Consider the following 27,599-nt stretch of genomic DNA (forward strand, 5'->3'; position numbering starts at 1 on the left):
GTCATGTTCACGCGAGATCGCGTTGTTGAAAAATGTCCTATGACTTGACCCGTAGTTAGGAAGTAAGCGCTCAACTCACGTATTTCGGCGATTTGTTTTAGATTCATGCATATCCTATCGCATCTCTCAACATCTTGTGTCTGGCATAGCATCGTCGGTATGTATACTTGGTTTTTGAGATTGTGTGGAGATATTTATTATTTTTTCGAAGTCATTTTTATGTTTGAAGAGCCTTTATCCATGTGTGGTCGAGGTTGAATAGCATGGCGCTGATTCGTCTTGCTGTTTGTATGTTGCAGTTTCACCTTTTCTCTAACTCCAATAAACCTGTGGAACGAACTAGAACGAATCTTCAGAGTCTTGGTGTGAGGAAAAAGTTTAGCTGGCCGTCAGGATATTAATAGACATATCGAGGACGGCACAGTGAAACGACGGCTATCAAGCAAACAAGATAAATCGGAGCGAGTTGGAAGCTAGCCGACATGTCGTCGCCACGTTCAACGGACCATTCTCTACGGCCAAGCGCCACTGGAGCAGCGCGCGCCACGGAGCTACAAGCTACAGGGGAGAGTTCGCATAGAAGTACAGCAACAAAGGAGATCCCACACAGCGCATCGTTAAGGACACGCTCAGAGGTATGCTGTTCAGTGAGATCCAGCTCATCTTCAGCTGAGTCTGCAGCAGTCAGAGCTAGGGCTAGAGCCGAAGCAGCAAAGGCACGCCTATGCTTTGCTGAAGAGGAAGCTAATCTGAGGCTACAACAAGCTAAGTTGGAAGTGTCTATACAAATGCTAAAACATAAAAAAGAGGCTGCAGCAGCCGTTGCCGAAGCAGAGACACTTGAAGCTGCTGCTGATGCAAAAAGTGAGAGACATAGTTGTGACCTGAACATAGACTCTGTTCCTTTAGAAGCCTCACAACGCACAAAGCAGTATGTGCTTGATCAACTAAAAGAAAGGGATTCAGAATTTGAGTCATGTAAAAGTGGTGACATGCAAGCAAAGACAGGGCCGGTTCCTAATCATAACGTGTCACCTCCTCCATTAAAGCCTGAAGTCAGTCCCAGTGCTTTTCCTACACACCACTTCAGACCACAAAACCACCTCACCCAGCCTCCTCCTGCACGCCATGCCGTACTGCCAGACTTCCATGATGGCAGCTCACACATAAATGACTTTGTCAGGTATCTAGCCCGCCGTGAGCTTGTAGCTACAGGCTTGCTTCAATTCAATGACAAACCCCAAAACTACAGAGCATGGAGGCGTTCCTTTTTGACTACCATCAGCGGCTTAAACCTGACACAGAGTGAGGAGATGGATCTTCTGCTAAAGTGGCTCGGGAAGGAGTCAGCAGAGCATATTGAGCAGATAAGAGCAATACACATCAACCGGCCAGAAGCAGGACTGGCCATGGCATGGGAAAGGCTCGAGCTAACATATGGCTCAGCTGAAGCAATAGAAAATGCTCTGTTCAAACGCATTGACAGTTTTCCAAAAATAATAAACCGAGATGGACCTAAGCTGACAAAGCTGGGTGATCTACTGATGGAACTGCAGGCCGCCAAGGCTGAAGGAGACTTACCAGGCCTGGCTTTCCTTGATACGGCGAGAGGCGTCAACCCAATTGTACAGAAACTCCCGTCTCGTCTCCAGGACAAGTGGGTGATAGCTGGTGCAGCCTACAAGAGTCAAAACAAGGTAAACTATCCTCCCTTTGGTTTCTTTGTCGATTTTGTCAGCCAGCAGGCTTGCATTGCAAATGATCCAAGCTTCAGCCTCATCGGCAATCCAGACACGGCCCCCAGGACAGAGAAGACAGCATGGAAGCCGAACAGACAGCGGGAAGTCTCCGTCCACAAGACAGAGGTGTCACCCAGAGCCACGTCTGACACGGGTGAGCCTCCAACAAAATCCGACGACAGCGACAAACTGTGTCTGTTGCATAAAAAGCCCCATCCTCTCCGTAAGTGTCGAGCATTCAGGGAGAAGACCATTGATGAGCGCAAAACACTCCTCAAAGAAAACAATGTGTGCTTTAAATGTCTTTCTTCCTCGTCTCACATAGCAAAGAACTGCAGACTCAATGTCCAGTGTTTGGAATGTAAGAGCGATAGGCACAACACAGCGCTTCACCCCGGGCCCGCAGCCTGGCAGCAGGAGGCTGGCCCTGCTTCTGAGCACGGCGGGGAGGAAGATGCAGCTTCATCGCAGTCTCAGATCACCAACAAATGCACGAAAGTCTGCGGAGGCGAACTCACAGACCGCTCCTGCTCAAAAATATGCCTCATCAAAGTGTTCCCAACTGGCCACAGAGAAAAAGCTGTAAAATTGTATGCGATCATGGACGAGCAGAGCAACAGGTCGCTGGTTCGCTCACAGTTCTTCGACATGTTCAACGACCAAAGTCCAAGCGCACCGTACACACTGAGAACATGTGCTGGAGTGAAGCAATCAGCTGGTAGGAGGGCCACTGGCTATGAAGTGGAGTCTCTGGATGGAACTGTTCGCGTCCCGTTGCCAAGCCTCATAGAATGTAACGACATACCGAACAACAGAGAAGAAATTCCAACCCCTGAAGTAGCTCTTCATCATGATCATCTAAGGTCAGTAGCACACCTCATCCCAGACATTGACCCGCAAGCTCCTATTATGCTTCTCTTAGGACGGGACATTATCAGAGTGCATAAAGTCCGCAAACAGGTGAATGGCCCTCACAACCTGCCTTACGCGCAGAAGTTAGACCTGGGGTGGGTCAATGTTGGAAATGTGTGCCTAGGTAATGTTCACAAGCCACTGACAATTAGCACATTCCACACAAACACCACAGAGCTGCGGCGGCCCACTCTCTTTGATACGTGCCCCAACGTGTTCCACGTGAAGGAGAGGTTCAGCGACACCCAGGCCACCAGCGAACCTCCAGCGTATCCTGAGGACCAGCCTACCTGTGAAACCAACCACCTTGGATGCACGGTGTTCAAGCGGACCAGGGATGACAATCAGGTAGCTCCCTCCATTCAAGATTCATTGTTCATGGAGATAATGGATGGAGGTCTGCAAAAAGACTCAAACAACAGTTGGGTGGCACCATTACCTTTCAAGAGCCCACGCCCACGGCTCCCTGACAACAGGCCACAGGCGCTGAGGCGTCTCATGTCTCTCAAGCGTAACTTTGAGAAAAAGCCTGGGATGAGAGACCACTTTCTTGCCTTCATGGACAACATGTTTCGGAACGGTCATGCAGAGTTAGCCCCCCCGCTCAGCCCGGGTGAAGAAAAGTGGTACTTACTAACGTTCGGGGTGTATCATCCAAAGAAACCTAAAAAAATCCGTGTTGTGTTCGATTCCAGTGCCCAATACGACGGCATATCACTCAACAACGTGCTGTTAACGGGACCTGACCTGAATAACACACTTCAGGGAGTGCTGATCCGGTTCAGAAGAGAGGCCATCGCCATCACAGCCGACATAGAGCAGATGTTCTATTGCTTCCGGGTAAGAGAAAAAGACCGTAACTTCTTGCGTTTTCTCTGGTTCCAGAACAACGACCTCTCCAAAGCCATCGTGGATTACCGCATGAACATCCACGTTTTCGGCAACAGCCCTTCACCTGCAGTGGCTATTCACGGTCTACACAAGTCGGTCCAAGGCAACGAGTTCCATGTCGACCCAGATGTGCAGCACTTCGTGTTGCACGACTTCTATGTTGATGATGGACTGAAGTCCCTACCCACGGTTCAAGCTGCTATCAGCCTGCTAAAAAGGACACAGGATGTGCTCTCCAAGTCAAATCTGAGACTTCACAAGATTGCAGCGAACAACAACGAGGTCATGGACGCCTTTCCATCCAGTGACCACGCGAGTGACCTCAAAGACCTTGACCTCGACGCAGACGAGCTGCCATTGCAGCGCAGCCTCGGGCTTGACTGGAATCTCAAGACAGACTGTTTCCTTTTTAATGTCTCCAGCGCAGCCAAGCCCTACACCCGGCGCGGTGTTTTGTCTACGATCAATAGCCTCTACGACCCACTTGGATTCGTCGCTCCCGTCACGGTCCAAGGCAAGGCTATCCTGCGAGAGCTCACAGCGGAGAACGGTGACTGGGACGCGCCCTTACCTTCAGCCATGGAAGATGCCTGGACGTCATGGAGAGCCTCTCTGTCCGAGCTCGCTGAGCTTCCCATCCCAAGGCGCTACACAGAAGCTTCACCATCAGCAGCGGTAAGAAGAGAACTGTGTGTGTTTTGTGATGCGTCAGTCAAGGCTATCGGTGCTGTGTGCTACCTGAAAGTGACAGACAGTAATGGCAACAACCAGGTTGGATTTGTAATGGGCAAAGCCAAGCTGGCCCCCCGTCCTGAACACACAGTGCCAAGACTCGAACTCTGTGCAGCAGTGCTTGCTGTCGAGTTAGCAGACCTGGTCTCTGCAGAACTAGATCTACAGCTTGATGATGTAACCTACTACTCGGACAGTAAAGTAGTCCTGGGCTATATTTGCAATGAGACCAGGCGCTTTTATGTCTATGTCAGCAACCGGGTGTTACGCATTCGAAGATCCAGCCGACCAGATCAGTGGCGCTATGTACCAACAGATCTGAACCCTGCGGATCACGCAACACGTTCCATCCCTGCTGGCCAACTGAAACACACCAATTGGTTGAGTGGGCCCAAATTTCTCTCCAAGCCGGAGCCCAGCATTTCTGACAGCACTTATGACCTTGTTGACCCGAGCACAGACCCAGACATCCGCCCTCTGGTGTCTGCCTTAAGCACTACAGCCTCAAACAAACAACTGGATTCACAACGCTTTGCCAAGTTCTCTACCTGGAAGTCATTAATTCGTGCAGTCACTCGCCTCGTTCACATAGCCTGTCATTTCAAGACAGCTCACAGAGAGAACGGAGCATGCAAGGGCTGGCATTACTGCAAAGCTGAAACAGTTGAGGAATCAGAGAAAGCATCGGCTGTGATCATCCAAGCAGTTCAACAGGAAGTTTATAGCCAAGAGATAAAGTGCATTCAAAAACAGGAAAAGATGCCAAAATCAAGCCCTCTTAGAAATCTGGACCCGTTCATTGACACACACGGGCTTCTCAGAGTTGGAGGCCGCCTTCGTCATTCAAATCTCGATCAGAGCGAAAAGACTCCCCTGATTATTCCCGGCCAACACCACATCGCCACCTTGCTCATTAGACACCACCACGAGCAAATCCATCATCAAGGCCGTCACTTCACAGAGGGGGCGGTCCGTTCAGCTGGCCTTTGGGTAGTTGGAGGGAAGAAAAGAGTAAGCAGCATCATCCACCAATGCATGACGTGCAGAAGGCTCAGAGCTCCACTCAGCATCCAGAAGATGGCAAACCTCCCCGCCGATCGTCTTTCGACAGACCCGCCGTTCTCCAGCGTGGGTCTTGATGTGTTTGGTCCATGGAACGTCTCCTCACGCCGGACCAGAGGCGGCTTCGCTCAAAGTAAAAGGTGGGCAGTGATCTTTACGTGCATGAGCATAAGAGCTGTGCACATTGAAGTCATAGAGTCCCTCGACACCTCTAGCTTCATCAATGCGCTACGGCGCTTCCTTTCAGTACGTGGGCCGGTCAAACATATTCGTTCTGACCGCGGTACCAACTTTATTGGCGCCTGTAAGGAACTGAAGATGACCTCGAACATTGACAGCATTGCCGTAAAAACCTATCTCTCAGACAAGGGCTGCACCTGGTCTTTTAATCCTCCACATGCATCCCATTGGGGTGGATCGTGGGAGAGAATGATAGGGCTGGCGAGGAGGATTCTGGATGCAATGTTCCTCCGGCTGAAAGACAAGCTCACCCATGAAGTGCTGGTGACCTTTATGGCAGAAGTCGCAGCGATCATCAACGCCAGGCCACTTGTTCCAGTGACAATGGACCCAGATGACTCGTTCATACTCACGCCTGCTGCTCTTCTCACACAAAAGGCAAACTTCGTGCCTGCTCCTGCTGGTGAGTTTGGAGTTGCAGACCTCTACAAATCCCAGTGGCGGCAGGTTCAGCACCTGTCTAACACCTTCTGGGACCGCTGGAGGAAACAATTCCTCCCAACACTGCAGGCCCGCAAGAGATGGCAGTCCGCTCAGCCAAACATTCCGCCTGGAAGCGTTGTTCTCTTTAAGAACAGCCAAGCACCTAGGAATGAATGGCCTCTTGGACTGATTACACAGGCCTTCCCTAGCAAAGATGGAAAAGTGCGCCAGGTTGAGGTGAAGATCATCAAGCCAGGTGGGACTAGCCTCTTTCTCAGGTCAGTCAATGAAATAGTTCTACTTCTACCTCCAGAGGCACAGTAAATGGACTGTAGATGGTCTGTGGGTGACGTGTGACCACGTCAGGCGGGGAGTGTTTTGTTATGAGTGGAAAAATATCATTAAGCTAATTTTCAGAAGTTAAATATGTTTTACTTTTGGCTGTCAATGCAGATTCCTAAGGTGTTTCTGTTTTGGTCATGTTCACGCGAGATCGCGTTGTTGAAAAATGTCCTATGACTTGACCCGTAGTTAGGAAGTAAGCGCTCAACTCACGTATTTCGGCGATTTGTTTTAGATTCATGCATATCCTATCGCATCTCTCAACATCTTGTGTCTGGCATAGCATCGTCGGTATGTATACTTGGTTTTTGAGATTGTGTGGAGATATTTATTATTTTTTCGAAGTCATTTTTATGTTTGAAGAGCCTTTATCCATGTGTGGTCGAGGTTGAATAGCATGGCGCTGATTCGTCTTGCTGTTTGTATGTTGCAGTTTCACCTTTTCTCTAACTCCAATAAACCTGTGGAACGAACTAGAACGAATCTTCAGAGTCTTGGTGTGGGGAAAAAGTTTAGCTGGCCGTCAGGATATTAATAGACATATCGAGGACGGCACAATAAGATAAGATAGGCTTTATATTTTCCATTTTAGTGTGATTTCTGTAGCAGGGAAACCCCGAGACAGACATTCTCAATGTTTTCCAATTATGTAAAATGTGTAGAATACATGTTACATTTCAAATATCTCTCAACGGAGATTTGCGTCATAAGCTGCGGCACACGTTTCTTGCAGCCCGGCGTAGTGCCAGGCGGGTCGCAGTTGTAAAAATACCGGTAGGTGTTTGATGAGCCCTGGATCCCAAAGGGAAAACGAGAAAGATAGCTGAGGAGAACAGAGTTCTTGGACCGAACCATTTGCTTTCATTGGGGATACAGTAAATCGGGCAAAAGACGACTATTTCTGCCCTGCGATGGACTGGCGACCCTCTAAGCTGCGCGCCTGGGCCATCGCGCACAGCATCTGGCTTCAGAGCGCACAGCAAATCTATGCTACGCAGAAAATAAAATCCTAGCTGAACTGTAAACAAGATAATAAACCAAGTTGTACTATTTTGCAACTCTGGTGAGACGGTGTTCCGCGGCCCGCTCTGTGAGCGCAGGTGCTGATCGGAACGCACCGCTAATTGATGGGTGGAGCAGAGGCCTTTATAGTTGGGCAGGTTGCGCTGTGCGTCTTTGTTCTGGACTCCGTGAAAGAAAAAATACCGATCTACCCCGTGTAGAAAGCTGCTGCTCTGAGTAGTTCTTCCCCCCTCTGTCATACTCGGGTTTTTGGTTTCAGAACAGGTAATATCAGCCAGGTAACTAAACTCAGTGTTCAACCAACCATGACTTCAACGCGAGCACGAGAATTAAAGAAGCCCTGATCAATGGAACGCAGATAATGTCCTTCACCATGACAACGACAAGGAATAAGCCTCAAAGTGCGCATGAGTGGAATTAGAAAATTTTAATGAAAGCATATGGAGAATATTTAACCATAGGAAATAATGCTGTTGCTGCTGAAAAGGCGAGTTGGCTTGATATGAGAGTTATTTGTTACGGTGGCAGCACAGCAGGGGTGAGTGTCCTGTTTTCTTTCTGTTTATCTCAGCATTTTCTGTGTTATTTTCTTTGGCCCTATGTCTCGCCCCTCCCTACGGTTCTCTTTCCTGCGTTCTGGAACCATCCTCGTCTGCTGCATTCATCCTGGTGCTGCTGATTCTCTTAGAGCTCCCTGCGTCTAGACAAAATATTTCCCTGGTGTTTCTCCCTTGCGCTAATCCCTTTTCTGTGTTTCCTTTCAGGTTCACTCACCTTGCTGATCTTCAGCCAGCTGGGCTCGCGACCGATTCTCCCCTCCCGGACGCTGCCACTGCGGCTCACCATCCACTTCCCAGTTGGTTGCTCGCCGGCCGGTGCCCTCCTCCTCTGGGCCTCCAGTCAATTGTTCCCGTGTCGCCTGGGTTAGTCCTCCTGGTCCGCATTTCCATCCACGTTCCTGCGCCCTCCCCCCTGGAGAACCGAACTCCCCGCTGTACTTAAACCCTTTACTGCTCTAATTAAAAGAAACCGTTTTTTCTGAGTCGTTGCGTGTGGGTCCGTTCTGTCAAACCTTAACAGAACGATCCAGTCAAACATGGACCCAGCCCACTCAGACTCTCCGCCCTCGACTCCTCCCTCCACGCATGAGGTCGCCTGCGCTGTCGCGGCCCAGGGCGTGCGCCTCCAAAAGCAGGCAGATCACATCCAGTCCCTGACTGACTCCCTGCGCAAGCTGGCCGCCGAGGTGTCCCGCCTCCGCGCGCCCGCTCCTGACCCCGAACCTCCCACTTCTCCTCCCGTAGTCTTCACCGAAACACCCGTAGCGATGCCAGATAAATTCGCTGGGGTTATGGGGACAGTCGAAGGGTTCCTAGTCCAGTGCGAGCTGGTGTTTAAAAGACAACCTGTCACTTTCCAAACCGACGAGGCCAAGGTGTGTTACGTCGCCGGACTGCTCCGCGGCGACGCACTGGCCTGGTACGCGGCAGTCAGCGAGGTTTCCTCGCTGGTCCTCTCCTCTTACTCGGCGTTTGCCACCGAGCTTCGGCAGGTGTTTGATTGCCCTGTAAGGGAGAGCGACACGCTGACGCGCCTCGTTGCGCTGCGCCAGGGGGGCCGCAGCGTAGCGGAGTACTCGGTAGACTTCCGCATTCTCGCCGCTCATTCCGGGTGGAACACTAAGTCTCTCCAAGATCTTTTCCTCTGTGGCCTGAGCGATGATGTTAAAGATCACCTAGCCGCTCAGGGCATGCCTACAGTTTAACGAGCTGGTTAAGAAAGCCACTCAGATCGACAATCGTGGCAGAAAGCGCGCAACGCGCACGACTCCCTCTGCTCGTCCAGCAGCACAGTCCACTGGTCTCACTTCTCCTCGGCCTGCAGTTTTAAGCTCTCCCAGCGGCCTTACACCTCCTCGTAGTTCTGGGTTACGATCCATGCCGAGCCCTGGTCCCTCCACTAAGGAACCCATGCAGCTGGGTGGGGCCAAACTGTCACCACGCGAGCGTGAGTGCCGCTTCCTGGAGGGAGTCTGTATATACTGCGGCCATCCCGGTCATTATTTACGGTCCTGTCCGCAGAGCCCAAAAGAGTAGGCTCGCCCGTAGCAGTGGTGGTTCGAGCGAGCCGTTTATCTCCCCTGGTTCCCCGAAAATTATTAAATGCTACCATCTCCTGGGAGGGGATTGTCCAACCACTGGGTGCATTAATAGATTCCGGTGCGGATGAGAGCTTCCTCGATAAAGAGGTCGCCCGTCAGCTCGCAATACCCTTTGTTCGGCTAGACGCCCCTCTCCGCGCTTCCGGCTTAAATGGGAATCCCTCCTACGTGATCACCCACCGCACCCCGTCTTAACGCTAGTTACCTCAGGGAATCACCGTGAAACAACTTCGTTCCAACTAATCTCCTCTCCAAACGCTCCCTTGGTCCTGGGACTTCCGTGGTTAGTTAAGCACAATCCTCCCAATGTTGACTGGAGTAGCGGCGCGGTCCGTAATTGGAGCACCGCCTGCCACGCATCTTGTTTGCTCTCCGCGCGCTCCCCGAGCTCCCCAGCTTCCTCGGCACCGCCCCCTGTGGATCTATCCGGCGTACCGCCGGAATATCATGATTTATTGCAGGTTTTTAGCAAGGATCTGGCACTTTCGCCCCCCCCCCCCCCCCCCCCCCCACATGACTGTGCGATCGACCTCCTCCCGGGAGCGTCTTATCCCCCAGGGAGATTGTACAACCTATCTCGCCCTGAACGGGGGGGCTATGGAGCAATATATTCACGATTCTTTAGCCGCCGGCATAATCCGTCCCTCGTCCTCCCCGCTCGCTGCCGGTTTCTTCTTCGTGCCCAAGAAAGACAAGACACTCCGCCCGTGTATAGATTATCGCGGTTTGAACACCATAACTGTAAAGAATAAATATCCTCTCCCTCTCATAGATTCGGTCTTCGATTCGCTTGCTAAATCCACTGTCTTCACCAAATTAGACCTGCGGAACGCCTACCATCTCGTGCGCATCCGCCAAGGTGATGAGTGGAAAACTGCGTTCAATACACCGCTGGGCCATTATGAATATCTGGTCATGCCTTTTGGGCTGACCAACGCCCCAGCCGTGTTCCAGTGTTTGGTTAACGATGTCCTCCATGATTTTCTCCACCGCTTTGTTTTCGTTTATTTAGGCGACATCCTTATTTTTTCCGAGGACCGCACCCAGCACCGAGAACACGTCCGCCTCGTTCTCCAGCGCCTCCTGGAGAACCGTCTTTTTGTCAAGGCGGAGAAATGTATTTTTCACGCCTCTTCCCTGCTGTTCCTTGGGTTCATTGTGGAGAAAGGCCGTCTCCGGGCAGACCCGGAGAAAATCTGCGCAGTCGCGGAGTGGCCCGCTCCATCCTCAGTGAAACAGCTGCAACGTTTCCTTGGGTTCGCTCATTTTTATAGGCGGTTCATCCGCAATTACAGCTCGGTAGCGGCCCCTCTCACTCGCCTCACCTCTGCATTGGTGCCGTTTGTCTGGTCCCCGGAAGCTAACGCTGCCTTTGAGACCTTAAAGGAAAAGTTTACCTCCGCGCCCATGCTCGCTACACCCGACCCAGCTCTCCAATTTATAGTCGAGGTTGACGCCTCGGACTGCGGAGTCGGAGCCACATTGTCCCAACGTTCCCCGGTGGATAAGAAGACACACCTCTGTGCGTATTTCTCTCGCTGCCTCTCCCCGGCCGAGAGAAATTATAGTATAGGTGACCGGGAGCTGCTGGCTGTTAAACTGGCTTTGGAGGAGTGGAGGGTGCCGAGCAACCCTTTGTCATTTGGACTGACCACAAAAACCTGTCCTACATCCAGGCTGCCAAAAGACTCAACCCCCGCCAAGCCCGTTGGGCTCTATTCTTCTCCCGGTTTAATTTCACCCTCACCTACCGCCCTGGTTCCAAGAACCAAAAACCCGACGCCCTGTCCCGCATCCACGCCACAGATCTTTCCCTAGATTCCTCGGACCCCATCCTACCTCCCACCTGTCTCATTGCCTCAGTGGTCTGGGAGGTGGAGTCCCTTGTGCGGCGTGCTCAGTTCAGTGAACCGGACCCTGGCAACGGCCCCCCGAATCGCCTATATTTCCCCGCCAGCGCCCGTTCCCAAGTGCTACAATCGGCTCATGCCAGCAAGTTTGCCTGTCACCCAGGGATGGCACGGACGCTGTTTCTTCTACGGCAACGCTTCTGGTGGCCTACCCTGGAGAAGGACTGTCACAGCTTTGTGGCTGCCTGCCAAACCTGCGTGAGGGCTAAGTCCTCCCATCAACCACCTGCTGGTCTCCTACGCCCACTACCGGTCCCCAGTCGCCCCTGGTCCCACATTGCCCTAGATTTTGTTACTGGTCTCCCTTCCTCCAATGGTCACACCGTAATCCTCACCATCGTGGACCTTTTCTCCAAGTCAGCTCACTTCATCCCCCTGCCTAAATTGCCCTCCTCCCTGGAAACAGCACGCCTCTTGGTAAACCATGTTTTCCGGCTACATGGAATCCCCCTGGATATTGTTTCCGACCGCGGCCCCCAGTTCACGTCTCAGGTCTGGAAGGAGTTCTGCCGAGCCTTTGGTGCCACCGCGAGCCTCTCGTCAGGCTACCACCCTCAAAGCAACGGTCAAGCAGAGAGGCTCAACCAGGACCTAGGGGCCACACTGAGGTGTGTGACTTCCCGGAATCCCTCCTCCTGGTCAACCTACCTCCCGTGGGTTGAGTACCCCCATAACTCCTAGGTCTCGTCCGCCACTGGGATGACTCCTTTCACCTCTGCGCTATGGGTTTTCAACCCCCCCTATTCCCTTCACTGGAAAGAGAGGTCGCAGTTCCATCTGTGCAGGCCGACCTACGCCGCTGCCGTCGTGTGTGGAACGAAGCACGAGCCGCACTGCAGCGTACAGCCGAGCACAATCAGCACCTAGCGGATCGTCACTGAACCCCTGCTCCTGACTACCACCCGGGTCAGATGGTCTGGCTGTCAGCTAGGGACCTGCCTCTCCAGACTTCTTCCAAAAAACGTTCCCCCCGGTTCATCGGACCATACCCAATTGACAAGATAATCAACCCCCGCGCTGTCAGGCTAAATTTACCCCCCCCAATTTCCGTGTCCACCCGGTTTTCCATGTCTCCCAGGTGAAGCCCGTGTCATCCAGCCCCCATTCTGTTCCTGAACCTACTCCACCCCCTCCTCTCCTGATTGACGGTCATCCAGCTTACAAGGTCCACCGTCTCCTGGAGGTGCGCCCCCGGGGCCGGGGTTACCGTTATTTGGTGGACTGGGCCGGCTACGGGCCGGAGGAGCGCTCTTGGGTCCCCGCCTCCCAGATCCTGGATAAAACCCTCATCCGGGACTTTTACCGGACTCACCCTGACAAGCCTGGTGTGCCGCCTGGTGGCGTCTGTTGAGGGGGGGGGGGGGGTCCTGTTATGGTGGCAGCACAGCAGGGGTGAGTGTCCTGTTTTCTTTCTGTTTATCTCAGCATTTTCTGTGTTATTTTTATCTCAGCATTTTCTGTGTTATTATTTTCTTTGGCCCTGTGTCTCGCCCCTCCCTATGGTTCTCTTCCCTGCGTTCTGGAACCATCCTCCGCCAAGCCACCGCCTTCTGCCACCTTCACACCTGAGACTCATCATCTTCATCACACGCAAGATAAAAACCTGATCGATCTCACCACTCATCACTGGATCGTCTGCTGCATTCATCCTGGTGCCGCTGATTCTCTTAGAGCTCCCTGCGTCTAGACAAAATATTTCCCTGGTGTTTCTCCCTTGCGCTAATCCCTTTTCTGTGTTTCCTTTCAGGTTCACTCACCTTGCTGATCTTCAGCCAGCTGGGCTCGCGACCGATTCTCCCCTCCCGGACGCTGCCACTGCGGCTCACCATCCACTTCCCAGTTGGTTGCTCGCCGGCCGGTGCCCTCCTCCTCTGGGCCTCCAGTCAGTCGTTCCCGGGTCGCCTGGGTTAGTCCTCCTGGTCCGCATTTCCATCCACGTTCCTGCGCCCTCCCCCCTGGAGAACCGTACTCCCCGCTGTACTTAAACCCTTTACTGCTCTAATTAAAAGAAACCGTTTTTTCTGAGTGGTTGCGTGTGGGTCCGTTCTGTCAAACCTTATAATTATTTGATGGAGAATTAAAGCTGTTTTCTCACAATTCACTAATTCAACACAAAAGGGAAGTGGGGAGGGCGCATTGATTACAAAAAGCATTGAAAGGACATGGCAGCCAATCTTGATGAAGTTTAATCAGGTATGGTTAAGTTCTATGTTTTCCTATGTTTAAAGATCAACTCAACTAAATCATTAATTGGCTATATTAAACATATGCAATTAATATTGGGATGGTGTGAGTTATTGAATAACTGATATGTTCATCTTTTTGCAAGCGTTGGTCACACATCCTTCTAAAAATGAGTTGACATTGTCTTGTAAGTGTTTAATTTGTTCCAACCTCACTTTATATTAATCATATAGACTATATGTATATTTCCAGCTGAAGTAAAGGTAGTGTTATTTTGGTGAAGAAATGTGCAGGCTTTAAGCCCCTAGTAGGGTCACCCAAGGCAGACAGGTCCTAGGTGAGGGACCAGACAAAGCGCAGCCCAAAATTCCCCTTATGATGAGTACGATTATTGGACCTCGTGTTCCCTCGCCCGGATGCGGGTCACCGGGGCCCCACTCTGGAGCCAGGCCTGGAGGTGGGGCACGTTGGCGAGCGTCTGGTGGCCGGGCTTTTGCCCATGGAGCCCGGCCGGGCTCAGCCCGAAGAGGTGACATGGGTCCCCCTTCCGATGGGCTCACCACCTGTCAGAGGGGCCAAAGGGGTCGGGTGCATTGTGCAACGGGTAGCAGTAGAGGGCGGGGACCTTGGCGTTTCGATCCTCGGCTGCAGAAGCTGGCTCTTGGGACGTGGAATGTCACCTCTCTGGTGGGGAAGGAGCCTGAGCTTGTGTGCGAAGTTGAGAGGTTCCGACTAGAGATAGTCGGACTCACCTCGACGCACCGCTCTGGCTCCGGAACCAGTCTCCTTGAGAGGGGCTGGACATTCTTCCACTCTGGAGTTGCCCATGGTGAGAGGCGCCGAGCTGGGGTTGGCATACTTGTTGCCCCCCATCTCGGTGCCTGCACGTTGGGGTTTTCCCCGGTGAACGAGAGGGTGGCCTCCCTCCGCATTCGTGTGGGGGGACGGGTTCTGACTGTTGTTTGCGCTTATGCGCCAAACAGCAGTTCAGATTACCCACCCTTTTTGGAGTCCTTGGAAGGGGTACTGGAGAGTGCCCCTCCTGGGGACTCCCTCGTTTTGCTGGGGGACTTCAACGCTCACGTGGGCAATGACAGTGGGACCTGGAGGGGCGTGGTTGGGAGGAATGGCCCACCTGATCTGAACTCGAGTGGTGTTTTGTTGTTGGACTTCTGTGCTCGTCATGGATTGTCCATCACAAACACCATGTTCAAGCATAAGGGCGTCCATATGTGCTCTTGGCACCAGGACACCCTAGGTCGCAGTTCAATGATCGACTTTGTTGTCGTTTCATCTGATCTGCGGCCGTATGTCTTGGACACTCGGGTGAAGAGAGGGGCGGAGCTCTCCACCGACCACTACCTGGTGGTGAGTTGGCTCCGATGGCGGGGGAGGAAGCCGGTCCGACCGGGCAGGCCCAAACGCACTGTGAGGGTTTGCTGGGAACGTCTGGCAGAGTCCCATGTGAGGCGGAGCTTTAACTCCCACCTCCGGGAGAACTTTAAACACGTCCCGAGGGAGGCGGGGGACATTGAGTCTGAATGGACCATGTTCCACGCCTCTATTGTTGAGGCGGCTAGTCGGAGCTGTGGTCGCAAGGTTGTCGGTGCATGTCGCGGCGGCAACCCTCGAACCCGCTGGTGGACACCAGCGGTGAGGGAAGCCGTCAAGCTGAAGAAGGAGTCCTACCGGGCTTTTTTGGCCTGTGGGACTCCGGAAGCAGCTGATGTGTACCGGCAGTCGAAGCGGCAGGCGGCTCGGCTGGTCGCCGAGGCAAAAACTCGGGCGTGGGAAGAGTTCGGAGAGGCCATGGAGAAAGACTTCCGTACGGCTTCGAAGCGATTCTGGTCCACTATCCGGCGTCTCAGGAGGGGGAAGCAGTGCAGCACCAACACCGTTTACAGTGGGGGTGGTGTGCTGCTGACCTCGACTCGGGAAGTCGTGTTTTGGTGGGCTGAATACTTCGAAGACCTCCTTAATCCCACCAACACGTCTTCCATTGAGGAAGCAGAGCCTGAGGACTCAGGGTCGGGTTCTCCCATCTCTGGGGCTGAGGTTGCCGGGGTTGTTAAAAAGCTCCTCGGTGGCAAGGCCCCGGGGGTGGATGAGATTCGCCCTGAGTACCTTAAGGCTCTGGATGTTGTGGGGCTGTGTTGGTTAACGCGGCTCTGCAACATTGCGTGGACATCGGGGGCAGTTCCCCTGGATTGGCAGACTGGGGTGGTGGTCCCCCTATTTAAAAAGGGGGACCGGAGGGTGTGTTCCAACTACAGAGGAATCACACCCCTTAGCCTCCCTGGTAAGGTCTATTCAGGGGTTCTGGAAAGGAGGGTCCATCGGATAGTCAAATCTCGGATTCAGGAAGAGCAGTGTGGTTTTCGTCCTGGCCGTGGAACACTGGACCAGCTCTATACCCTCAGCAGGATTCTTGAGGGGGCATGGGAGTTTGCCCAACCAGTCTACATGTGCTTTGTGGATCTGGAGAAGGAATTCGACCGTGTCCCCCGGGGGATCCTGTGGGGGGTACTCCGGGAGTATGGAGTACCGGACCCTTTAATAAGGGCTGTCAGGTCTCTGTACGACCGGTGTCAGAGTCTGGTCCGCATTGCCGGCAGTAAGTCGGACTCGTTTCCAGTGAGAGTTGGACTCCGCCAAGGTTGCCCTTTGTCACCGATTCTGTTCATAACTTTTATGGACAGAATTTCTAGGCGCAGCCAAGGTGTTGAGGGGATCCATTTTGGTGGCCTTAGGATTGCGTCTCTGCTATTCGCGGATGATGTGGTCCTATTGGCTTCATCAGGGCGTGATCTACAGCTCCCACTGGAGCGGATCGCAGCCGAGTGCGAAGCGGCCGGGATGAAAATCAGTGCCTACAAATCCGAGACCATGGTCTTGAACCGGAAAAGGGTAGAGTGCCTTCTCCGGGTTGGGGAGAATGTGCTGCCCCCAGTGGAGGAGTTCAAGTATCTTGGGGTCTTGTTCACGAATGAGGGGAAGATGGAGCGGGAGATCGACAGGCGGATTGGTGCAGCGTCTGCTGTGAAGCGGGCGCTGTACCGATCCGTTGTGGTGAAGAAAGAGCTGAGCCAAAAGGCGAAGCTCTCGATTTACCGGTCGATCTACGTTCCTACCCTCATCTATGGTCACGAGCTTTGGGTCGTGACCGAAAGAACGAGATCCCGGATACAAGCGGCTGAAATTAGTTTTCTCCGTAGTGTGTCTGGGCTCTCCCTTAGAGATAGGGTGAGGAGCTCAGTCATCCGGGGAGGACTCAGAGTAGAGCCGCTGCTCCTCCACGTCGAGAGGAGCCAGTTGAGATGGCTCGGGCATCTGGTCAGGATGCCTCCTGGACGCCTCCCTGGTGAGGTGTTCCAGGCACGTCCCACCGGGAGGAGGCCCAGGGGAAGACCCAGGACACGCTGGAGGGACTATGTCTCCCGGCTGGCCTGGGAACGCCTTGGGATTCCTCCTGAGGAGCTGGCCCAAGTGGCTGGGGAGAGGGACGTCTGGGCCTCCCTACTGAAGCTGCTGCCCCCGCGACCTGACCCCGGATAAGCGGAAGAAGACGGACGGACGGACGGACGAAATGTGCAGCAGGCCTAACAGTGTTGGGTGGAGGAGTGGGGGGGGGGGGGGGGGGGGGCGGGGGGTGAATAACAACTAAAATATATGCAAAGAAAAGTAGAAATGGAAGTGCCAAAATTTAACACTGAATAAATTATTGCTTTCATTCTGTAAAGTTCTGTTATTAATCTTGTGAGTCTCTGACTATGGAACAACTTTTCTAAATCAGTTTTATCTAAACTAAATAACCTAAAATAAATTATTGCTGTAACTTGATTCTTTTATTAAACCATGTAGCTTGATGTAACCTCAGGTTTTGGACAGGCGTAATGTACTCTCAGTGTGCTCGTGTGATGTTGCTCACAGAGGTCAAGTGAACGCTTGTGTGTTTGCTCAGACACATGAAGAATAAGGGGGAACATTGCTGGCGACTTGTCCAGGTTGTACCCCGCCTCTCGCCCATTGACAGCTGGAGATAGGCACCGGCATCCCTCAGGACCCCACAAGGGACAGATGTGTTTGAAAATGGATGGATGGGCTATTTCGTCTGAAAACAGATACAACACCTCACGGGCGCAGCCATGATGAACTGTTGAACTTGCACGGCTGACAATACAGCAATCTGATTGGCTGAGCAGCAAAACTTGAATCACGTGACCTCTTAGACCGGAGCGCAATGGTTTATATTTTATATTGGCTATAACTTACTAATTTGCAAGTGAAGACGTGGGAACATTGGTGTTTTGAGATCACTGCTATCTGTAGCAACTGATCCAAGTGGAAGAAAGTTGCCCCCTGACAGTTTATACAAAAGTCATCCTACAGATTTAGACCCACAGCCTAATCTGCACAAAACCAAAGAGAAGAGGATAATGCACAGAAATTAAGCTAAAACTCTATTGTTTTATTCTATATACGTTACCATTTTAAAGGGCTGCTTTTGTATTGCACTCTGTTGCCCAAATAAGGGAGGGGGGGGGGGTTGTTGTGTTAGTGAGCAATAAAGATAACTGCACTTTATTTTCATGGGGAGGTCTGAAGTTGTAGGAGGCCTATTGTGCATGTTTCATTGTTGTTTTTTCGAATCCTCAAAATAAAGATTACATAAAAAAACTAATTTCTTCATTATTCATCAACGCAATGAAATATAATACGTTAATATTGTTATGCAAGTTAAATTTAAAGCCTCATCATAGAGCAGTATAGTCAAGTGGTGCTTTATTCTCTCCAGGATGTTCTGCAGGGAAAATAAAAACTAAACATGAATGCTCATTATGTATTTGTAGCCTACTTAGCCATTTGATAGGAGGCTAACATAGCTAATATAGACACAGCCCATGTTGCCTTTATTATAAGGCTTATATCAGACTTTTCATTTTTTGCGGCTCCAGACAGATCTGTTTTTTGTTTTTTGGTCCAATATGGCTCTTCAAACATTTTGGGTTTCTGACCCCTGCTCTAGACTGACACAGGAGCCGACGGTAGTAAAGGCAGAGGGAGCAACTCTGCCTTATTTTCTGCAGTTTACAGTTGCAATAACCTGTGATAACTACTGAAAGTAGATTATGCGGTACGTATCACCATTCTGAGCAGAGATTGGTTCTGAAGATGAGTTTTTACACCCTGATAACCTTGCAGAATCCAAACCCATAAACCATGCTTTAATGCTTATTAAATTGTTGTCTCTGTATTTGACAAACTAAGGCTATATCACGTTGCCAAATGAAGTACCCTGGAGTTACAGTGTCAGCACATGCAAGCTGTGCTAAACAGTTCTCTTTCAAGGGTATTAAGCTCCTGCCACAGTTGCAACCACAGTGTAAGACTGAATGACCTGAAAATTTTGTATTAATGTATATGTAACCCCGGTGTTACAGAGGGTGTGTTGTTTTTTTCGTTAAAAAGGAACCTATTCTGTTAAGCCATCCATGGTCTTATATAATTCATAATTCCTGTATGATACAGTTTGTTTATTCTTCATGTGCTATGCATTTAAATAAGTTGCATAGATTTACTTTATCTGTATGTCATTTAAAAGAGCAAGAAACAGAAACAGGACGAAAATGTTATAAATGTGCTGTATAAACCTGAGTGTATGAGTTAAAAATGTCATGCATGCCAGAGGGACACTTCATTGGCTGGGAATGCACCGGAAGAACGGGGAAGAGGGTGGAGTTAAGGACGCAGGATACGAAAAGGGAGGAGGTTGTTTTTTTGTCTTTTGCCTTCGGTGTGCGGTCCTGTTCGTCTCTGCGAGGTGAGAGTAAAAGAAGGTAGCAAAAGCTACATTTTTGCCCGGAGTGAAAACCGGTGACGGAGAACCACGGCGTTTTCTATCTGCTCTGCGGTGCATAGTTGCATTGAATATAGTTTATATGTTCGCCGAGTGAATGAGCCTCAACCCAGCGCGGGACCGGCCGAGAAAAGTTAGCCACTGCCAGATGCGGCTTGTAGCTACTCAAGTTAGCGCCCTGGTTTCCGAACAACCAGTGGTTCCACTGAAGTAGCTGGCGTGGGAGCAACGCTGCCCGGATAGCGCCCTGGTGGCCAGGAAAGCCAGAGGCTCCTCCGGCGACGAGGGAGGGACTTCATCAGCCACCCGGTCGGACCTCTCATGCGGCCAGGACACAGGGTTTTCCCCGCTTCACTGGAAGACTGGGACTACGGTACTGTGAGTAAAGGACCGTTGGACAAGGACTGTTTCTTCAGCTAAACCAGTTAACAGGCCTGCAACGATTTGTTTTGGGGTATTTTCTTTCATGTGCCGGCTATTTTTTTTTTAGTACCTGCGCAGGTGTTTTGAAGCTTTTGTGTTAGTGTGGCCACCCGTTTTCTGTCAGGTTCAGATGTGATCTGCAGTTAGGGGCTGAAGAGTACTTTCTGTACTGTGGGGGGATTTATGAGGAAATGATCATTGGTGTTATTTGGTGTGTTTAAAATAAATGTTTAGTTGAAATATATATATGCCTGAATTTTGTCCACTCACTGAATAGTTCCATATTTTGAGGTATAGCTACAGAGAGAACCCACCACGCTTAAGTGATCATAGGACATGATTTAGGTTACATAAAATGGCGACGAGGATGGGATTGATTTAAAAAAAAAAAAAAAAAAAAAATTCAGTGAGTGGAGTAGTGTGTAGACTAAACTAGTTGAAGCCGAACCGAAGTAGTTGTTGCACAAACTTAATAAGACAACAGTAATAATGTCATTTCTGCTGAACTGGTGCCAGGGAGAAGGGGTAGACCCAGCTCATGCATTAATAGTCAAAAGTGTTCCTAAAGATGCCCTTAATAAAGTTATTGAGGGCCATCTGAACGCTATTAAGTGTCTTGGACGTGTCAAAGTGAAAGGGCGGATGTTTGATCCCGAAACTCAGGGCCTTGTTGTGCTATGTGTATGTAGCGAGACAGTGAACAGCGATGCCATTCCCCCAGAAGTGAGGCCTGAAGAGGGAGATCCATGGCAACTAAGTATACCCATTGACTCAAGTGCTCTTCCAGGGGTTACCCCTGGCACCCCTATAACTATGGCTACCGACTCAGATGCTGGAGTAGCAGGTACCCCTGATACCTCCAGTCCCAGTGACCCACATTTCACTGCCCTTCTTAAAACAGTGGGGGACATACTTGAGAAAGTCCCTAGGCCAATTGCCCCAGAGAATACAGCTTTTCGAAGGTTGCGTCCCTTTTCGGGGACTGCACCTACCCCCAACGGAGAAGAGAACCTCGATACTTGGCTTATGCAGGCCCGCTTAATGGTTGATGAGTGTGAGTGTTCAGACAGTGAAAAGCGCAAACGAATTATTGAGAGTCTCAAGGGTCCAGCTCTGGAAATTGCACAGGCTGTTAGGTCCAGCGATCCACAAGCCACTCCCCAAGATTATCTGGGAGCTTTGGAACAAGCATTTGGTTCGTCTGAGTCGGGGGAAGATCTATACTATGCTTTCCGGGCGTTACGACAACGTTCAGGGGAGCGACTCTCTGATTTTTTGCGACGTTTGGAACACGCCCTGACTAAAGTAGTGTTCAGAGGCGGGGTGATGGCATCACAAAGAGATCGTATAAGAGTTGAGCAACTTCTCCGAGGGGCGGTGGAATCCGATTTGATGCTGGTGCAGCTGAGGCTTCGTGAACGCAAAGAGACACCTCCGTCCTTTTTGCAGTTATTAAAAGAGATAAGAGAGGAAGAAGACCAACAAGCTATGCGGCAGAGGCCAGGCCTCTCAGTTACAAAAACGGCTGTTAGGCAAGTACGAGCTACTGATGACGAGCTTAAGCCCCAGGATGCGGCTAAGCTAAAGCAAGAGATAGACCACCTTAAGGTCCTTGTAGCTAAGTTGTCGTCCAAAGACTCTGGCCCCAGCCTTTCAGTCATGGAATCTGAAGCTTTGTTAGCACCCCGAAAGGATGTAGTAGGCCATGAGCAGGAAGTGCACATGTTACAACGTCAATTAAGTGACTTGCAACACCAGATACAGATAATGGCTGTGAGCCAGCGCCCCCCTAACCCCCGGGAATGGAGACCTAGAGATACCAATGAGCATAATAACCGACGAATGACAGGCCACAGCAAAAGTTTACCATCAGAGGGGTCAGGGGACTATTTTTGTACCGATGTGGGGAGGATGGCCATGTCGCTACGCGCTGTGATGCACCTGAGGATTCAGGTAGAGTTATTACCCGCTTGATTCGGTCGTTGAGAAAACAAAAAGATGTCAGACAAGAGGCATCCTCCAGCCGGCCAGGGATCACAGATACTCATGTAAAGCGCATGTCCAGTCGCAGTGATGAACTTACCTCACCATCTGAAGTGTTACCACATGGGTTAGTTGGGAGGCCCTCTGTAAGTAAGATCATTGTCGAGGGAACGGAGTGTAGTGCACTCATGGACAGTGGCTCTACTGTCACCATCATTTTTGAGAAGTGGTATAATGAGAATCTGTCGCATATCCGAATCCAGCCCATTTCCAGTCTGTGCATTTGGGGTTTGAGTGAGTCCAGCTATCCATACAAAGGTTATGTGGCCGTTAATGTAAAGTTCAAGGAGGATGGGCCCTGTGAAAAGCCTCGAACTGTACTGGCCTTGGTGTGTCCGGATCCCCAAGGGCCAGACCAGGCACCAATGATCATTGGCACTAATGCTAGAGGTTTCCACCATGAACCAGTGTCCGACCACATGGCCTCGACCTCACATCAGGCCGCGTCCTGGAGGATTGATACTCGTATAGGGGGGCCTGTGACGGGTCCGACTGAACATAGGGTTGGCCAGGTGACATGGACTGGGCCCGGACCACTTAAGTTGACTCCTGGAGAAGCGTGCATTGCAGTAGGTAGGGCCTCCATCCACACCCCTGGAGCTCCTGGGATATTGGTCCTTGACAACTCCGACACCCTGCCGCAGGGGGTTGTTTCACCCCCCTGTGTGGTCCTTCCAAAAAACTTGGATAAGAGTCATTGTGCTGTGCTGCTACAAAATGTCTCCCTAAAAGAACGGTGCATATCAAAGGGTACCGTCATTGCTCAGATACATACTGCTGACGTTGTCACCGAGGTAGCTCAGGGCCATCCCCCCACTAGTAGCCTCTGTCCCGAGCTATTCGATTTTGGTAGCTCCCCTTTACCTGCAACCTGGAAAAATAGGTTGGCGCAGAAATTGTCTGCCCGGACAAGGGTTTTTTCAGTAGAGGAGTGGGATGTAGGGCTAGCAAAAGGGGTGGAACATGAGATTCGTCTCAGTGATCCTAAACCATTTCGTGAGCGATCTCGACGTATTGCGCCCGCAGATATTGACGACGTGAGGCGTCATTTACAAGAGTTGCTGGCGGCAGGGATAATCAAAGAATCCCGTAGTCCCTACGCCTCACCTATTGTGGTGGCGAGAAAGAAAAGTGGCAAGATTAGAATGTGCATCAATTATCGCACTCTCAATTCCCGAACCATCCCAGACCAGTATACTGTACCGCGGATAGACGATGCATTGGACTGTTTGACGGGCAGCAGATGGTTTTCAGTGCTTGACCTGGGAAGCGGGTATTATCAGATACCGATGCTGGAGGAAGATAAGGAAAAAACCGCTTTCATTTGCCCCCTAGGCTTTTACCAATTTGAGAGGATGCCACAGGGCATCACCAGGGCCCCTGCCACTTTCCAAAGATTAATGGAACGAGTGGTAGGGGATATGAACCTGCTACAATGCATTGTTTACTTGGATGACATTATCATTTTCAGCCGCACGCTGGAGGAACATGAAGAGCGCCTCCTTAAAGTCCTCGATCGGTTAGAAGAGTTCGGCTTAAAAGTGTCCATCGACAAATGCCAGTTTTGCCAGACGCAAGTCAAATACGTGGGGCATGTTGTGTCTGCCGACAGTGTGTCTACTGACCCCGAAAAGCTCAGGGCAGTTGCCCAGTGGAAACAGCCAACTAACCTCAAGGCCTTGCAGTCCTTCTTGGGTTTTTGTGGCTATTATAGGCGTTTTATTGCCCATTACTCCTCCATAGTTCGTCCACTTACTGATTTGACCAGAGGCTATGCCCCTCCTCAGAGAGGGCGCCCGCCAAAGTCCACCCAAGACCAACCCTATTTAAACAGGTCTGAGCCTTTCGGGGATCGATGGACTGCCGAGTGTACTGAGGCCTTCATAAAGATAAGGAACTGCCTGACCAATGCTCCAGTGCTTGCCTTTGCCGACCCCAGTAAGCCCTACATATTACATGTAGATGCAAGTTTTGATGGATTAGGGGCCGTGCTAAATCAAGAGTATCCTGAAGGCTTACGCCCTGTAGCTTTCGCCAGTAGGAAACCCAGTGCCTCGCAGAGAAACTACCCAGTCCACCAGTTAGAATTTTTAGCGTTGAAGTGGGCGGTAGTTGACAAATTCCACGACTATCTCTACGGAGCCCAATTTACCGTTAGAACTGACAACAACCCATTAACCTACGTGTTGTCCTCTGCCAAGCTGAATGCTTGTGGGCACAGGTGGTTAGCAGCCTTGGCCACTTACAATTTTGGAATTCAGTACAGACCGGGACGTGAAAACATTGATGCAGACCTGTTGTCAAGAAAGGAAGAAGGGGGTGACGAAGGGGGTGCAGAGGAGGAAGGGTGGATACTACCATCCGGGGTAAAAGCAGTCTGTAAAAGTGTCAGTTTGTCCCATCTCCCGGGAACTATTTCGAGAGGAGTTGACCAACTGGGAGCGTCTCCCCACTGCATTCCCCATGCTTATGTACACCCTACTTGGGTTAGTGCTAAGTCATTGGAACAGCTGAGTGTAAATGACTTACAGTTAGCTCAAGATCAAGATGTGGTCATTAGTAAGGTGAAACGAGCCTTGGCTGGTGGTAGGCGCCCTTATGTCCCCTTACGTGATGATGCTGAGGTTCACTTATTACTGCGAGAGTGGCCCCGGCTAGTTCAGCGGAGTGGAGTCCTGTACAGAACAGTTTGTAAGAGGTTAGGGAGAGAGGTACTCCAGCTTGTCCTCCCAAAGCAGTTTCGCCCCCAGGTGCTAAAAGCGCTGCATGACGATGGGGGGCATTTGGGCATCGAGCGGACTATTGAGCTAACAAGAGACAGATTTTATTGGCCTAGGATGGCGGCGGACATTGCCAGTTACATACATAACTGCGGGAGATGTGTAACGCACAAATCCCAGCCCCACCGAACAGCTCCTCTCTACCAAATGACCAGTAAGGGCCCACTTGATTTAGTTTGCATTGACTTCCTGTCCATGGAGCCTGATTCTCGTGGTATTGCAAATGTTTTGGTTGTAACAGACCATTATACCCGATATGCTCAGGCTTATCCCACGAGAGATCAGAAAGCCCTAACAGTCGCTAAAGTTTTGCTGGAAAAATTCTTTGTCCATTATGGACTACCTGCCCGAATCCACTCAGATCAGGGCCGCGATTTTGAGAGTAAAATAATCAAGGAACTACTTGCGGTGCTGGGTATCAAAAAATCAAGAACAACACCCTATCACCCTCAAGGTGACCCACAGCCCGAACGTTTTAACCGGACCTTGTTGTCTATGTTGGGTACACTGGACCCAGTGAAGAAGAGGTGTTGGAGCCAGCAAATTGCCGCTATGGTGCATGCTTATAATTGTACCAAAAGTGATGCGACTGGCTACTCCCCGTACTTTCTTATGTTTGGACGGGAAGCACGCCTCCCAGTGGACCTATGTTTCAGTGCTGTGCAGGAGGGAGAAGAGGAAAAGTCCCACAGGAGATATGTGGAGACACTTAGGAAAGACCTGCAAGATGCTTATGAACAGGCTGTGCAGGCAGCCAACAAGAGTCATCAACGCAACAAGCGGGCCTATGATCGGAGAGTTCGCTTCCACTTGTTAGACGTAGGCGACAGAGTACTTGTCCGTGCTTTTGGAGGCACTGGCAAACAAAAACTTAAGGATAAATGGAACTCTGTCCCCTATGTAGTTCAAGAAAAGTTGCCAAACCTTCCGGTGTACTGAGTGAAACCCGAGAAGGGCGCAGGGTTGGTGAAAACTCTGCACCGAGACCACCTGCTACCAGTAGGCTCCCTTGTAAGGTTACCCGAAGGGTCTGTTGAGGCTAGGGAAACACTCCACAGTGTGCCACGGACACGGCAGCAGTGTCAGGCTCAATCAGAAGGAGTGGGGGCTGCTGGTAGTGAGTCAGATTCTGAGGACGACGAATATGTGTATGCCCCTACAGCAGTGGCAAGCTATGCACCTTACCCGTGCCCCGATGGGTCGCCGCCGTCAGTGAGTGATGGTGGTGAAGTGGGTACAGGCACATCTCAGGCTCCTGATGATGTTGAGGGGATTAGTCAGGAGGATAGTGATGACTTGCAATTAGATCTGGGAAACCATGTTGAGTCAGGGGAGGGTGAATACTGTAACCTGTCCGACAGGGGTGGTGCTGAGATACCATGCATTCCCCAATTTCAAAGTTCGGGGTCCCTCGGAGAAGTCGGCTCTCGCTCAGATGACAGTTTGGGGAGCGGGGAACAGGCAAGAGATATTGCCCCGCGAGAGGGACGAGTGGTCAAACCTGTGATCCGTTTCACTTATGATGAACTGGGGAAACCCTCTGACCAGCCATTGGTCATACAGCATAAAGGGATGAAAATATGTATATCCCGGGATGGGGAGTTGACGAAGCAGGGTCGAATGGTTAACTGTTTAACTATCAGTATCTTACCTGATGACAGTTGTTAGTTCAGTCTGATGAGGACATGCAGACCATTAGAAAGGGGGGAGTGTAACCCCGGTGTTACAGAGGGTGTGTTGTATTTTTTCGTTAAAAAGGAACCTATTCTGTTAAGCCATCCATGGTCTTATATAATTCATAATTCCTGTATGATACAGTTTGTTTATTCTTCATGTGCTATGCATTTAAATAAGTTGCATAGATTTACTTTATCTGTATGTCATTTAAAAGAGCAAGAAACTGAAACAGGACGAAAATGTTATAAATGTGCTGTATAAACCTGAGTGTATGAGTTAAAAATGTCATGCATGCCAGAGGGACACTTCATTGGCTGGGAATGCACCGGAAGAACGGGGAAGAGGGTCGAGTTAAGGACGCAGGATACAAAAAGGGAGGAGGTTGTTTTTTTGTCTTTTGCCTTCGGTGTGCGGTCCTCTTTGTCTCTGCGAGGTGAGAGTAAAAGAAGGTAGCAAAAGCTACATTTTTGCTCGGAGTGAAAACCGGTGACGGAGAACCACGGCGTTTTCTATCTGCTCTGCGGTGCATAGTTGCATTGAGTATAGTTTATATGTTCGCCGAGTGAATGAGCCTCAACCCAGCGCGGGACCGGCCGAGAAAAGTTAGCCACTGCCAGATGCGGCTTGTAGCTACTCAAGTTAGCGCCCTGGTTTCCGAACAACCAGTGGTTCCACTGAAGTAGCTGGCGTGGGAGCAACGCTGCCCGGATAGCGCCCTGGTGGCCAGGAAAGCCAGAGGCTCCTCCGGCGACGAGGGAGGGACTTCATCAGCCACCCGGTCGGACCTCTCATGCGGCCAGGACACAGGGTTTTCCCCGCTTCACTGGAAGACTGGGACTACGGTACTGTGAGTAAAGGACCGTTGGACAAGGACTGTTTCTTCAGCTAAACCAGTTAACAGGCCTGCAACGATTTGTTTTGGGGTATTTTCTTTCATGTGCCGGCTATTTTTTTTTTAGTACCTGCGCAGGTGTTTTGAAGCTTTTGTGTTAGTGTGGCCACCCGTTTTCTGTCAGGTTCAGATGTGATCTGCAGTTAGGGGCTGAAGAGTACTTTCTGTACTGTGGGGGGATTTATGAGGAAATGATCATTGGTGTTATTTGGTGTGTTTAAAATAAATGTTTAGTTGAAATATATATATGCCTGAATTTTGTCCACTCACTGAATAGTTCCATATTTTGAGGTATAGCTACAGAGAGA

The 27,599-nt window shown here is 50.8% G+C and overlaps 2 protein-coding genes across 13 annotated transcripts in view; one reads left to right on the plus strand and one right to left on the minus strand.

Annotated features, from left to right (window-relative positions):
* Positions 1-27,599, minus strand: part of ankrd6b (ankyrin repeat domain 6b) — a 175,388-nt gene that overhangs the window by 65,249 nt on the left and 82,540 nt on the right. The gene's annotated exons all lie outside the window — the stretch shown is intronic.
* LOC118566091 lies at positions 376-7,884 on the plus strand. Of its 5 annotated transcripts, none has more exons than XM_036147139.1 (2): positions 376-635; positions 3,537-6,814. In XM_036147139.1, exons 1-2 carry the CDS (start codon positions 483-485, stop codon positions 6,321-6,323), a joined length of 2,940 nt encoding a protein of 979 aa, XP_036003032.1. In that variant the 5' UTR covers positions 376-482; the 3' UTR covers positions 6,324-6,814. The 5 variants fall into 5 exon arrangements, 4 of the variants coding, with proteins under 4 accessions (XP_036003032.1, XP_036003033.1, XP_036003031.1 ...); XM_036147140.1 differs by having other exon boundaries at positions 548-635; positions 3,347-6,814; XR_004932790.1 differs by lacking the exon at positions 376-635 and having other exon boundaries at positions 726-6,632; positions 6,775-7,884.

Source organism: Fundulus heteroclitus, chromosome 15 (genome assembly GCF_011125445.2).
Source record: "Fundulus heteroclitus isolate FHET01 chromosome 15, MU-UCD_Fhet_4.1, whole genome shotgun sequence".
Taxonomy (NCBI): domain Eukaryota; kingdom Metazoa; phylum Chordata; class Actinopteri; order Cyprinodontiformes; family Fundulidae; genus Fundulus; species Fundulus heteroclitus.

Bases quoted from the DNA above. Each gene is read 5' to 3' on its own strand.
- LOC118566091 (XM_036147138.1), top strand. From the start codon at position 789: ATGCTAAAACATAAAAAAGAGGCTGCAGCAGCCGTTGCCGAAGCAGAG. The intron at 2,603-3,346 runs GTCAGTAGCACA...GTTCGATTCCAG, and splicing joins CTTCATCATGATCATCTAAG to TGCCCAATACGACGGCATAT.